The sequence below is a fragment of the Falco rusticolus genome, chromosome 1 (genome assembly GCF_015220075.1).
Source record: "Falco rusticolus isolate bFalRus1 chromosome 1, bFalRus1.pri, whole genome shotgun sequence".
Lineage (NCBI taxonomy): Eukaryota > Metazoa > Chordata > Aves > Falconiformes > Falconidae > Falco > Falco rusticolus.
The window spans coordinates 79,755,230-79,769,108 of NC_051187.1; the positions used below are offsets into that span (position 1 = coordinate 79,755,230).

The following is a 13,879-nucleotide window of genomic DNA, read 5'->3' on the forward strand; positions in this document are numbered from 1 at the left end:
TGAAAAAGGCTAGGAACACATTCTTTCCAAGTCCGTTGTGCACAGTACCAGGTACTTGTTTTCTGACAACTGGAACTGAAGTTTAACTTTCTTTGTAAGATTTTAGCTGAGCCTACCCTAACTGGGTTGCCACTTAATTGCTCTCCTTTGTCAGGTCAGCTACCTCCCCACTGCACTGGCAGAGCACGTCAATGTCTGTCTGCGATTTCTAATACAGTCATTACTTTTGAACTTTTCACACACACAGACACACCAACCCACCCCCACACACACCCCTCACACCCCCACACACCCCACACACACACCACCACCATCCCACACACACACACATACACCCACACCCACACACCTCCACCCCACACCCCATACATTGAAACTTGCCCCTAACATTTTGCACGGTTTCGACTCTCCTGGATATGAATCACTGAGTTCACTCCTAAAATAGTTGTTAGAGTTTGGGATTGCAGCCAGGAAAATACAGGAAAAGGAAATCTGATCAATTGGCCACATTTGGTTTGTTGTGTACATGGATGTACCAACCCCTTTTCTTATTACAACATTGTGTATCCACATATGATGCATATCTACGTAGCATATTGCCTGGGAGGGGGCTTAACATGAGGTTGCAGAGTTAGATTTCATTCAGCCAGGAAAATTCCCAGTTCAATAGTGTCAGTTATTTTTTCAAAGATAAATACTTCTGCTTTCAGGCTTGCATTGGAACAGCAAAATCTCTGAATTGTTTGCCTTGTGGTTTGCTGTGCACTGTCCCACCCCACTCTCCTCAGGAAACCAAGCATAGATTCATTCAGAAGGCAGGAATTGCCAGCAGCTGCGTTCACTCCCTGCACATCTCCCAAATCTCAGTGGTTGTGTAAACACAGTTCACAGAGAAATTTGGTCTGTCTTATAAGTGCTTTTACGGCTACAACCTGTAATTTACTTCATCAGTTAGGTAATTTTTTAAAATATTGTAAGGTGTTTTGATTTGTGTGTCCTTCCTGCTTTTGATCCCATCATACTCATTACACTTTCTTCCCTAATTGTATAGTAATTTTTTTTTAAATGGCTATCAGTGATTTCAAAGAGGGTTTGGCTGAAATGTCTAAAGATACTATTTCTGTTACTGCATTTGGACCAACAGTGCAGCACATTTTACCAGGTGTGAAGTATTTGTTCTATTTCCAAAATTTTCCTTCTTTTATTCAAGCAGAGGGGAGATATTAGGTAGATCTTCCACAGGCAGCTTGCTGCGAAGTTTTGGATTAATACCACTGATGTTGAAGGAGGTTATCACAGAATTATCATATTTGCTCTGTGAAAATTGAAGGAAAAAATGCAAGAATAAAGAGAATTGTTAGTAAATTCCTCCTACTATATGTAATCAATACTGCTTATTGCTAATGAAGCTTTTTAAATGCTAAAAGTTTCCATGGCCTATAGTAGAAGGGAGAGCATTCAGGAGGCTCGCAATGGCTCCTTTATGGTGATGTCTCTTATTCCACCTAAGGAGGCGTTACGTTCTAACTGCAACCTGAGCTGCACGCTAGTTACCAAAAATGGTGCCAGTTTTGCCTGACAAAATGATTTAAATATTCCCCACAACCAAGGCAACAATAATTCCATCTTAGCTGAGGAATGTCTGCTAGTGGCAAGAGAGTCTCTGAGGGATTTCCCCCCTCGCCCTCCCCTGTATCCATGTATCTTCTTGTGAAACAAATTCAGCTATGGCCTAGCTGGCTTAAATTGCACTGACCTCTATAAAATGGTAACAAAAAAATCATAATTTAAAATGTAATTTTAATTTTAAATTAATTACATAAATTGCTTTCAAATTACTGTTTATGAGAAGATCTTGTTACTTACTGTTTTAGTAAACATTTAGTAAGAATTGTCAGCTTACTATTTTTCTCTCCCTTTAAGAAATTGGAAGAACAGGACCGAAAAGCTCTAAATATTAAAGAACAATTACAGCGGGAACACCGCTACCTCAAACGCAGATTGGAGCAGCTATCTGTGCAGGGCATGGAGCGTATCCGCACTGACAGTATGGGATCAACAATATCCACTGACTCTGAACAAGGTAACTGAATAAGGGCTTCCCAAAGGGAGTTGCAGGAGCAGGAAGGAAAAGGGAAGTAGGGAATCAAGAAGACATCATTTAAAACTAAAATCAAGCTTTCAGCAAAACCCAGACAAAATTGTTCCATTATGTGATTTGCAGAATAAAAACCTACTACATCTTTTCTACAGACTTTGAAAAATGTTTTTTCTAATCTGTTTTGAAGCTGTTAATACTGCACGTATTTTTAAAGCTATTTATACTGCGTGTGTTTTTGCCAGTTTTTTAAACAATTACCATTTAATGTTCTGAATTTTTAGTGTAATTATTGGTAAGGCTGGAATAATATTTTCTTCTTGGAAGAAAGAGATCTTATTGGTCTTAATTCATTTGTATGAATAAATTAATTCCACATCATTTATTGTGAAATTTTAAAATATTTTCTGTGTAACAATCACCGAGTGTTCTCTACATTTGGTTCTCATTTAAGACAGAGCTCTTCAAGCTGCCTGTCACCATTTCTTATTTTCTCATTTGAAGTTTTTCTGTGCCTGAACACTAGCACAGGCTGACTTATTCGGGGCCTGTGGCAGATGAGTTGTTGGTCACGGTGCAGTTACTGGTGCACAGATGGCCACACCACAGTCACTACTAGCTGACACCTGTATAGGTTGGAATTACTATGAACAGTGCTGCAGTACTATGGCCTTTGAGAGTCGGTTTTGTTTTAGTTTTTTTAAATCAGTGTCGATGCACAGGTTGGAACAGTTCTGGGACAGCATTTGGTATTGATGTCATGTAGTATATTTATGTGGATGAGGACAGAAGGGATTTTAATTCTCAGGTGGACAAGGTGATCCCTTCCTCAGGAATTACTGTTCTAGTTCCTTTGTTTTTTTTAATTACAGCAAATGAAATAAGATTCAGGTTTCACCCGAACGTTGATTGACACTGGTCCATGATTACTTGCTACAATCGCTCTCTTTCTGAAAATGTGCCTTCTTATGTTTTCTTTAGAAGTAGACATTGAAGGAATGGAGTTTACTCCAGGTGAAATGGACAGTATTGGAAGTGCCAGTGATGCTGAAGACCACTACAGTTTGCAAAGCGGTTCAAGTGATGGAGGTTACACACATTCCCGCAGACTGAATGCCAGGCTCTCATAGTGCCTGAGTTACCCGTTCAACTCAGGACCATCTGACTGAAGCACTTATATATGAATATTCCAGAGGTGTCAACTGCCACTCTTCCGGGAAACCCCAACCACAGTACTCTGACATGGAGGTTTCTTACCCACGGTTCCCTGCACTGTAACCACAATATTAGATATTGTAAATCATGGGTATGCTGCAGAGAACTGTGGTTAGGTACAGTTGTGACTTAAAGCTAGCTTGATGTAGCCATACTGCAAATTAAAGAAAATAAATTATGTCATTCCATTCAAAAAGTATTAAATTCAAACTGTTGGAAGCACGGCGTAAGGGAGTTTGACAGTTATTTTGATTTTGCAGAAACCATTTTCAAACATGGAAGTATAAATGTAATCTACAATGTATTAGGGATTCAGAGATACAAAAACCTGAAACTACTTTTTGTGGTACCTTTTTCATGGAAAAAAACCAAACCCAAAATATCTTGAACGCTGTATAGCGGGCTTTACAGAGTAAATTCTTTCAGCAGTTGTTTGGGTGAAGCAGGCAGATAAATCTTCAAATCTCAGATGATCTTTAGAAAAGGTCATATTTACAAGTCACTACTGTACTTCAAAACGGGGGAAAAGCCAGCTCTAATAATGACTTCATGTGGGATGATCTCAACTTTCTTTTGCTTTTTTGTATTCAGTATCCAACCAGCAGCAAATCATTCTATCCATGTTAATGGGAGTAGTAGAAAGCAACACTGTAAGTTTAACCTGTTATCGTGGAATGGATGACATTTGAAGCATTTCAGTTGTTTTTTTGGGTTGTTTTTTTTCATTTCTTTGTCTGAAGAATACAGAACTCAAGTGATCCAGTTTGTGATAGTTAATCTTTCCTTGCAAGGAAATGAAATCTCTGTTTGCTTGTATTTTTTTTTCTTTTCTTCTATTTACACATGTCAATACATTTTTATGGAAGGCATGGCTTAAAATTACAGTATTCAGCTAGAAGATAATTTTTTTCTTTTGCACACTATAATTGCATTTTCTATTCTTAAAAAAAGTGCAAAAAAATTAAAATGTATGCTGTAAAACAGCAAAGTTTATTTAGTACTCATCAAGCTGTTCAGAACATATTTACCCAAATTGTAGCAATACTATGAAGATGTATTTTAATACAACTTCTGCTTAGTGAAGTCATTAGAGCTTGGCTTGCCGGGTAAGAAAAAAATGGACCAGTCTTTGCATTATCTGTTTAAAGAAGGTCTTTTAAAAAAAAAAAAAAAGAAAAAAAAAAAAAAAGGAAAAAAAAACTCAAAAAAAGAAAAAAGCTATAAACACTTTTAGGGAAGTGATTTTAGCAAGTGTAGTCTATATTTCCTGTAAGAGATTTTGTATTATATTTTCCTAAATGTTCTCATTTACTTGTATAGGGAGGGGAATGGTACAGACCCAGACCAGAGTCTCAGGGACTCTTCACCTTTGTCATATTGTGCCTTGGTGACCATTTATGTATGCCTCTCCTTTTCATTGTTTAAAGGACAACTAAGCTTTGTTTCAAGGCCCTCTGTTCGAATGGTCAGTTGTCCACCTTCTTATGGATGAAGCAGAGAGGTGTATTTATATCTTCACCCTCTCACAACAGATTCAGTGTGGCTTTAAGTAAAATCGTAAAATTAGGTTTTGGTGCGAGGGTTAATTGTCTTTATATGAGCCCTCCCTTGGATTCTTCAGCACCCAAACCTATATTTTGTTAGCTTATAAAGTCAGGGTCTCTGTGAGACCAGTGCTCAGTGGCTAGGGAAACACAAATGTACTGTGTAAGGCTATGGGATGTCCAAGTGTGGTGCCATTTTTAGCATTCAGATACAAGACCTCATGACAGACTGACCATAATGATCAAAAACAAAGATTCAGTTGTTCTTTCAACATCTGACATACATGTCCTCCCTTTGGCTCTTACAACACGGAGTAGAAATATGAATACATTTTGTGGCAGCTTACAGATCCTTGTTTGCACTCTCGCTTACTGCTTGGAACTTGCCAACAAGGAAAACGTACACATTTAATTTACATAACCTAATGGATGGCCACTCCTACTTTGGCTCTGGGGAGGGGCCTAAGGTTATAAACTCTGGCAGCTGAATAAGAAAATAATTAACCTTTTCTGTGATGCAGGTTTTGGTATTACATGCTATACACCTTGCATATTACTAAAATCCTCATTGTTGGGGAAAGCACACAGCAATATACTCATTGTGTGTAGCTGACAAGCAGCAGAAATTACTAGCTCCTTTGGTGCATATGTAACTAATTTCCAAATCATGGAAAAAAAAATAAGAGTTTACTTTAACACACGACTGTTAACAGGAAAAAAAAAAAGGCTAGTATATTGTTGCTGTTCATTTATTATATAATGAACACATTCATGAATTGTAAAGTGTTTCCTTTCATGACAAGCAGCTCTTGCACAGAACCTCCTAATGAAAAGAGATTTGAAACTTACAGAAGGAAAAACGAGATTTTAAATTGAACATTATTGTACCTTAGGTCGACCTGAAATTTTCCTTTTAAAGATGAATGTGCTAACTTAATGAGTTCTTCCACGCTGGGTATCCATGGCTTTGTAGATCTTATATTTTCAATAAAAATTACTCGAATAATCTTGAGTGGAAATGAAAAGGGTTTATTTGTTTTTACTTTTTCAGTTATTACGGCTGGGGGCTGTTATGCCAGTAAAGAAAAATGACACTGTGCTGCCTGTGTCATTCTCCCTCGAGTGCAGCCCAGGTTCAGGTGGTGTTTCCAGGCACAGCTCACTTCTCTGCAGCATGGACAGAAGCAGCCCAGCCCAGCCGAAGGCCATGGCACAACTGTTTCAAGTGTGGCTTTGGCGGCTGCTTCGGGTGGCCACCTGTCCCCTGAGCAGTGCTGCAGTCCAGTCCTGCCCTGGGCAGCCCCCAGTGACAGCTGGGGCTCTGACATTCCTTTAGGGACGTGATTAATCTGCTGCTGAGCAGCCACTGCAGTGCTACCTGTGGCCATAGCACCTTGGGATGCAAATGGTGGTCTATTTTTATTAATTTTTTTAAGCTGCGCATTTGTGCATGTGCTCTGTGTGTGTGCATGCATGCATGCATCTGTGTGTGCGTGTGCAGCTCTTTCTCTGCAATCACAACATGACTACAAAAAGCATACTGCTTGCTGCAAGATTAAATGCTACCACTGCCTTGGCAGCTCTGCCATTTTGTGTTGTGGCTGTGCTTTTAGCAGGTGAGGAGATCGCACTGCACAGTTAATCTATTTTTCTCTGCAATTGCCACATAGGAAAAGAAGGAGTAGGCACAAGATTACAGGGCTGCTAGGTCTTTTCCTCTGTGGAAAAGGCTCTGGAGAGATGAAGTCATCAAGAAGTTCTTTTTATGGAGACGCAGAGGTTTGGCCTGTTTCCTGAGGGGAGAAGAAAGGCAGGGCTTTCCCTTGCAGCATGCAGGTGTCTGCAGCATACACGCCTCTTCATTGCTCCTGGGTTAGCTCTTCCTCTAGCTCCATGAGTGCACTCTGTCATCACAGGAAACAGCCACAAAAAACAGCCTAAAATGGTTAGCTTTTTCTGCAGATTCTCCACCGCAATTAGGAGGATGAATCCTCCCTCACACCCATCCTTTCTCTGCCCGACTGACAGCCCGCAGCCCGTTGCAGCTGATTGATTTCTCCTCTGAAAAGAGCAGGGTTTGGCCAGCAGAAACAACACATTGCTAACCAGAGACCAGATCCTGTATTGTCTTGTACAAAAACCAAACTCAGTTCTGAGTAAGTTTTACCAGATTAAAGCAGAACTAAAAAGGCTGCCCAAAATCAAAGAGAAGGACAGTTTTTCATCTGTTGTTTATAGACGAGTTTCTATCCTAATTTTTTAGTGTGAGATTTGGGGAGGAACAAAAAAAATGTAATACAACTTGCATCTAACTTGAAGAATTAAGACTTTTCTGACCTTAAAACGGTGTTATTTTTTTTGACATGGATGACTATGGGTTCAGCTATACCCCACACAGCCTAACATCATTTTGAATTTAAAAAGAAAGTTACTTCTGCTGATCTACCAATAAATTACTGTGATAAATACCAGGGCTCTGAGCATCCGACTACACTCTGCATAATCCATTTCAGTGGGTGAACTTAAATGCCAGAAGAAGAGAACTTGGAAAATGGAGAGGTGAAGTTGTGTGTGCGTGAGCTCTGCCTGCAGACCTGCTCCCGTTGCGAGCCCTGGGGCATGTACTTATGCTTTTCTTGGAGGTATTTACAGCAGTCTCTTCTATGTGACAAGAGATTCTTTCACCATTTTACCAACTTTATAGCAGACTGGTAATGAGCGGTGAAAGTTTTCATCCTTGCAATCAAAGAAACACGTTTTTGAAGAGCAGCACATCATCACAGCTTTTAATCAAGTAATATTAATTTTATACACTGCATTTTATGATGGTGTTGATAAAGGAACATCTGCAAAACATTACTATTTCAGGAATCTTTTAATTTTTTTTAACAATCAGAGGCCATTGGTTGTGTGTGGTAAGAGCCAGTAACAGCACTGATGGCTAATCCACTAACTTGCACTTTCCAGAATTGGTGGAAGGAGAATTAAATCCCTTTAGATACTCTTTAAGGAAAAGCTGTACTCCCTACAAATACGAATGGGGCAAACATCAGAAATCAATTTCACCAGCAATTAAATGAGCCAGTTCGCTTAAGTGACTGACTAAATGCAGTGTTGTTAATTGGTAGCTGCAAAAGAAACATCCAAGTGTGTTGCGTAACCTAGAATTAAAATGCAGGGGATATATGAAACAGAAAAGATCAGAAACCATTTGGTCACCTTGGCTGTTCTTTCTACCGAAAGTATTGTAAAGCAACCCCAGCAAAGGATTCCTGGGGAGGCACATCCAGCCAGAGACTCACCCACGGGCAAGTGAAGGCGCTCCAATTGCAGAGTTTCTTCCTTCCGTTTTGCACCAGAGGCGTAAAATGTGGTCACACACAATTTATGTCATTGAAAGGGTCTGTGCAATCCGGATTTCTAAGTGATGAAATTTTGGTGCACATGAAGCACTGACAGAGAGCCTTCTGCTGTTTACCGGTCAAATTGTTACCTGAAGGTGTTTGCGAGCAGGTTCTGTGCCAGAGCCACTGGGTCCCAGAGCCAAAGGAATGGTTTGTAGTCTGTGAGATGTGTTATACTGTACAGATTCATTTGTACGCACGTACATGGTGCTTGCTACATTCTGTAGCACACAGGGTATTGTGTTGTATCATTATCTCATCATAATATAAATACAGATTTTTATACCATTTTGTTGTGGTTTACATTTTTTTTTAATTTTTCATCATTTGGTTTTTGTGTACAGCATTTCTTTTTTGCAGGTCTTTACGTACAGGCTTAATGACTATTTCATAAGGAGGTCATTGAGGTTTAGCAATTCAAATTAATAGTCTGGTATGAAGGCTGGAGTGCTATTTAAACCTAAGTTCTTTTACATATGTTGGCCCAATGCAACCCCAATTGTCTCTAACCATAGGTGCTGTATAAATTTCCACTATTACATTTCTGAAAACAAACCAACCTGTAAAACAAAGTGCAAATTGAAATGCATTAGTGTCTGTTCTAAGTAATTATACTTGAAATCATTCCAGCTCTGTACAAGACAGGAAAAAAAAAATCATTAAAAGGCAGCCTCCAAGTTTTGTGTGTGTATTTTGTCAAATACAAAATTCAGATCAGAAGTGATGTACAGCCAGACAAAAATGAGCGTTTTCGTTTGGGAGAGATGAGAGGAGGGACAGAACTGAAATGCTTTTGCAAATTGCATTGTTATACTCAACCCTAGTGTGTGACATCCACTGGGTTTTGTTTCAGTTTGTCATGCACATTGCACTTAAATATAGCGATGTCTTAAAAATATAGAAATAACTGAAATCATAGCTCGTCAATATGTTTATATTTGATTCAAATATGCTGAGCTGCTGAATCAGTAAAAATATTCACGCACAAAGTATAGTAATCTATTTTTTATCACAGCTTTCTTTGAAATTACTACTATCAGAGAATAAGTATAAAATACAGTCCAGCACATTACTAACTTACTATAAATTAATTAATCTCTGAAAGGAAAAAAGCTGTAATAAACTTCTAGCAGTGCTATATTTTGGGACAGCACTTAGCACAAGAAAGAACTGCATGGGGTAACAGAATTATGACAAATGTGGCAGCACTATTTTTGTAAATCCTGCACAGTTTATGACCTGTACAGCTTCTTTTACATTTGTAATGTCTTATGGTTTGTTTATAAGAAAAGTAAGTTTCATCATTTTGCTCCTGATAGATGTCTCAAATTTAATATTAAAAGTTCAGAAGCTTGCCTTGCCTATCAGGATGAAAATGTTTTGTCAAAGCCTACTGAAATGGAAAAGAGCCTTAAATTATAACCAGATTCATGACGATATAACTATCAGCTTGCTCTAAAAGAGGTAGTTTAAAGTGGTTTCAACGGCAAAATTCTCAGTTATTAGTATTGCAGAAACTGTGAATTACCCGGTGTTTTTAAGGACTGTGTCATGGCAAAAAAGGTATGATTATGGTGTGGCAGACAGAGGAGGAATGGCGGGCTGGCACTGCTGCTGCCAGAAGAGCTGGGTTTGGAAGAGGAGGGATTGCTGCTGGTACGAGGCCAATTTCCTCTCACCTGCTGTGATTTTACACGCCTCAGTCTGAGGACACAGCTCTGTAAAAGCCCCAGAAAGCTTGCTCTCCTGTGTCAGTGCTGTGCAAAGGAAACACTGCCCCACTGGGGAGGAGCTGGCTGGAGCCTGACTCGAGAGAGGGAGCAGAGCAAAGAAGCAGGAGGGAGCAAGCTAGTGCTCTGCGGTCCCTGCTGAGGCTCCTGCTGAGTGCTGGTGTACATTCCCACACAAAGGTTCCGTTTCTAATGAACAAAACTCATTTGCAGACAGCCCAGCTGATCTGCCCCACCCAAAGTTTTAATCCAAAATAGGGTCAGAAGAGTAAACAATTTTCTAGGGAAAAAAAAAAAAAAGCACCTTGTGCATCATATATCTAAATATACTAGGGGTGTTAGCCCAAACATGTATGAGCTTCTTTTGTATTTACGGCATTGAATCCAACAAAGCTGAAGAAAACTAATCACTTTGACCTGCTTTTCTGGGAATACAAGGTCTCAGAATGAAATCTACCATTCCTCTAGAGAGAAGATATATGCGCTTGGGAGCGAAAGCAAGCTGGTGCCAAATTCCTGTCTTCTGACTTTGTTTTATAAAAGTTCACATGGCACTTCAAAAGCTGTGCTTAATTCAGAAGATAAATTTGTTTAAAGCAATCAATTACCGTTTAGGACAAGGTGTTTCCAAAGAGTGGTTGCTACTCTAGCAGTCTGCAGCAGGGACCTTAACATCCTGCTGCTGCTAGCAGATGTGCAGTATGATGCAAAATGACAAAGCTTCTATACACTTACATTTCACCAGCTAAAAACTTACTTCTGTGTCTCCTCTGTGGTTTGTTTTTTTTTTCCACACAACAAACCAGAACAAAACCAAATCCTAAAGCAGTAATAAGCAAACCATTTTTATAAGTTTTTAATCTGACAGATGTATCCCAGTGGGAGGGTTTATACTGGCCAGCTGCAATGCCTATATGGTGGCAACTGCACTGCTTGACTATGTTCTACAGCCTTGGCTAATGGGTAACCGATAGCTTCTCTCTGAGGTATCAGGCACAACAATGTCATATTTTGCAGTGGAACAAATGCAACATAGCATTGATGGAATAGTGCAGAGCTTGCAGACATCCTTCCAGAAATGTCTATGTCTTAATCTGGGGGAATCCACCATAAAATGGCTTGTAAAGGCAATACGCTATCCAAGCAACCCCTCCAGTTCTCGGACACAGATGCAAAACAACTGCTCCCAGAATGCAAAAAAAAAGGGTAAGGTAAGCCTTTAATTATATTTTGACTAAACATGACCAAGAAAAAAATGAATCAGAGAAAAACAATCTTGACCCGTAAGAGGCTACAAAAGCAAACACTAAAGCACATGGGGCTCTGGTTGGGTGGGGAAAGGGGCTGTAAGAAATTTTGAAGATGTATTTGTAGCATGTTTGTAGGGCAAGGCTGTTGTTTCATCTCTGCCCTAAAAGCTGATCAATTTTCTAACAAATGAAAATTTGTTTCCCATTAAAGGCTTGTTCTTTCAAAATGAGAATTTTAAGTGCATAATGTTCTGACCTAAAATATTTCAATTCTAGCCTGAATTCCTATGCCAGCGGGGATTATGAGATCATGCTGTCTGTCAGCTCCTCTTTTGTCCATCTGTTCCCCTCCTCCTTTCCTTGATAACTTTTGAATCTTCCGGCTAATTTTCACCAAATTTGTCAAAGCAGAGATGGGATGGAGGCTGCAACAATAATCTGTGGGGAAAACTTTCACGAAAATTCCATGTCCCGGTTGAAAGAGAAATAAATTATTTTCTGCACTGAACGTGCCCAAAGGCTGGCCCAATTGAGCTCTTCACTGTTTTCGAGAGGTGGCTACTGTCCAGCATGTATATAGCTCCAAACCAGCTACAGAATGAGCATATATAGTCCTGCTTGCCCTGCCACGCAGATGGAGATGTAGGTTTTGTGAAGGGCCACGAGGGAGGAGGGATCTCATATGCATGTGAGTTCAGAAGGAGGGAGAGAAACTGGTCACACAGGGAACTGGAGGCATTAGTTGCTGCAGTCCAGATAGACAATTTGATAGACAAAAGATAGACAATCTTTTATCAGCCGTGTCTTCTTTCATCTAGGATGTGGACTTCAGTAGCAGAGCTGAACTGATCTCAGGACAGCAGAATTTTAGAAAGTTTTCTAGGTGTTTAAGATTCACTTTTACTCAGTCATTTTTTAAATGAGCAACACTGATATTTATGTAATGGAAAAAAAAAATTACTGTGAAGCATAACCCTCCAAAATACTATTGTAGGACAAGCTGATTTTAGTGCAAGTAACTGACTGAACTGAAATGGCATAGTCTTATGAAATAAGCTAGTGAATGCTTTTGTTCCTTCCCCATCGGAAAAGATGCAATGCACTCTTATCTGCAAGAGGATTTGAAAACTTCAGCTAGCCTAAATTGCAGCTGCATACCAGGCTGTAATCTGATGGGGAGGAATTCAACACTACAGCTCTTTTTACCCATGAGAACTGACTGTCAGGTCAGGGTTTAATTTAAAAGTCTTGCACAGACCACATTATACCAGAAATCAACATGCTGCACTTTGCAGGCGATACAGGTGCTGATTTTGATCTAGAAAACCTCATGCAAGATAGTCTTAGCTCTGCTCAGCTGCAAGGTTGCTCATTTCCCTGTGTTGATTAATTTCAACAATTTCATTAAGTGAGATTAGAAAACTGCACATTTTGGACATGTAGCGGGAGGGCTCAGCCACCCACATACTGACTGGGTCAATGCCTCATCAGGGTGAAATGGAGAGGTAACATTTCTGGATGCAATGAATGATTTCTTTCTGGAATGACTGGCCTTAGGAACCACAAGAAAAAAACTCCACTCGGAACTTAGTCTTCAGCAGTGCAAAGGACCTGATTCAAGAGCTATTACTGGCTGAGCTGCTCCATAGTAGTAACCATAATATAATTAAGCTTAACACTGTAAGAAGACAGCAAGACAAATAAAGCAAATGGATACTCAATTTTAAGAAAATGACCTATGCAAAAATGGGGGAAAATGCCAGAAAACCCTAAATGAGCAGTTCAAAAGCAAGAAGCCTACAAACACCCAGAAGACTTAAAAAAATACTGTACTAGAAGCCCAGGTAAAACGTCTGCCACAAACAGAAAACAGTGGCCCAAACCTCCCCCTACACGACTCAATGAGAAAGTTAAGGAGGCTATTGCAAGGCAAGTAGGGGAGCCCAGAAAAATGTGGCACGCAAAATGTAAACAGGAAATGAAGATGGCTAAACCCGAAGAGTGGCTGGTAAAGAACGCTCAAACTGTTAAGTGAAAAATTTACATGATGCTCGACTCAGAAGCAGCCCTCACAATGCACAGGAGGTCCCGCAGTCATTACTGAGAGCTTTCTGATGGCTGCCTGGGCAGCAGCGGCCAAAAATCCAAGAAAACAGGGAGCACTGTTAAGGAAGAGTATTGGAAACATGGGTTTTGTAGAAAACCTTGGTGCACCCACACCTTGGGGACTGCATGCAGTGTTGTCTCTGCACCTCAAGCAAGGCGCAGTGATGTTGTAAAAAGTTCAGATGGAATAATGGAGAGAATGGAGCCCTTGTTTTGCAGAGGCCCGGTTTTGGAACTCTCCAAACTGGACAGGACAAAGCTGAAAGGAAATGTGCTGGTGGTTTCCGGATTGCTGTGAAGGCCATAGATAAGGTAAATGCACAAGTGGCATTCACCAAACCCCGCAGTGCTAAAGCCAGGAGTCATCTGACGGGACCGAGAGGGTTAAAAGGCAATCAAGGAAGTGCTTTTTTAAGCAGCAGGTATCGGTGTTCTGGAATTTGTTGTGGAGTTTTGCGGGGTATCTGCAGGTTCTGAAAGGTGTTAGACCAATTACGTCCGCGAACAAATACTAGAAGGCTACGCAGGGGTG

General features: G+C 40.1%; 1 protein-coding gene across 3 annotated transcripts in view; it reads left to right on the top strand.

The window, feature by feature from the left end:
• Positions 1–5,876, top strand: part of MXD4 (MAX dimerization protein 4) — a 39,754-nt gene extending 33,878 nt beyond the window's left edge. For all 3 annotated transcript variants that reach the window (XM_037386440.1, XM_037386451.1, XM_037386445.1), the window contains exons 5-6: positions 1,924–2,083; positions 3,080–5,876. In XM_037386440.1, coding sequence (XP_037242337.1) covers positions 1,924–2,083; positions 3,080–3,228 — 309 coding nt within the window. In that variant the 3' untranslated portion in view covers positions 3,229–5,876. The remainder of the gene's footprint in view (positions 1–1,923; positions 2,084–3,079) is intronic.
• The last annotated feature ends 8,003 nt before the right edge of the window (positions 5,877–13,879 follow it).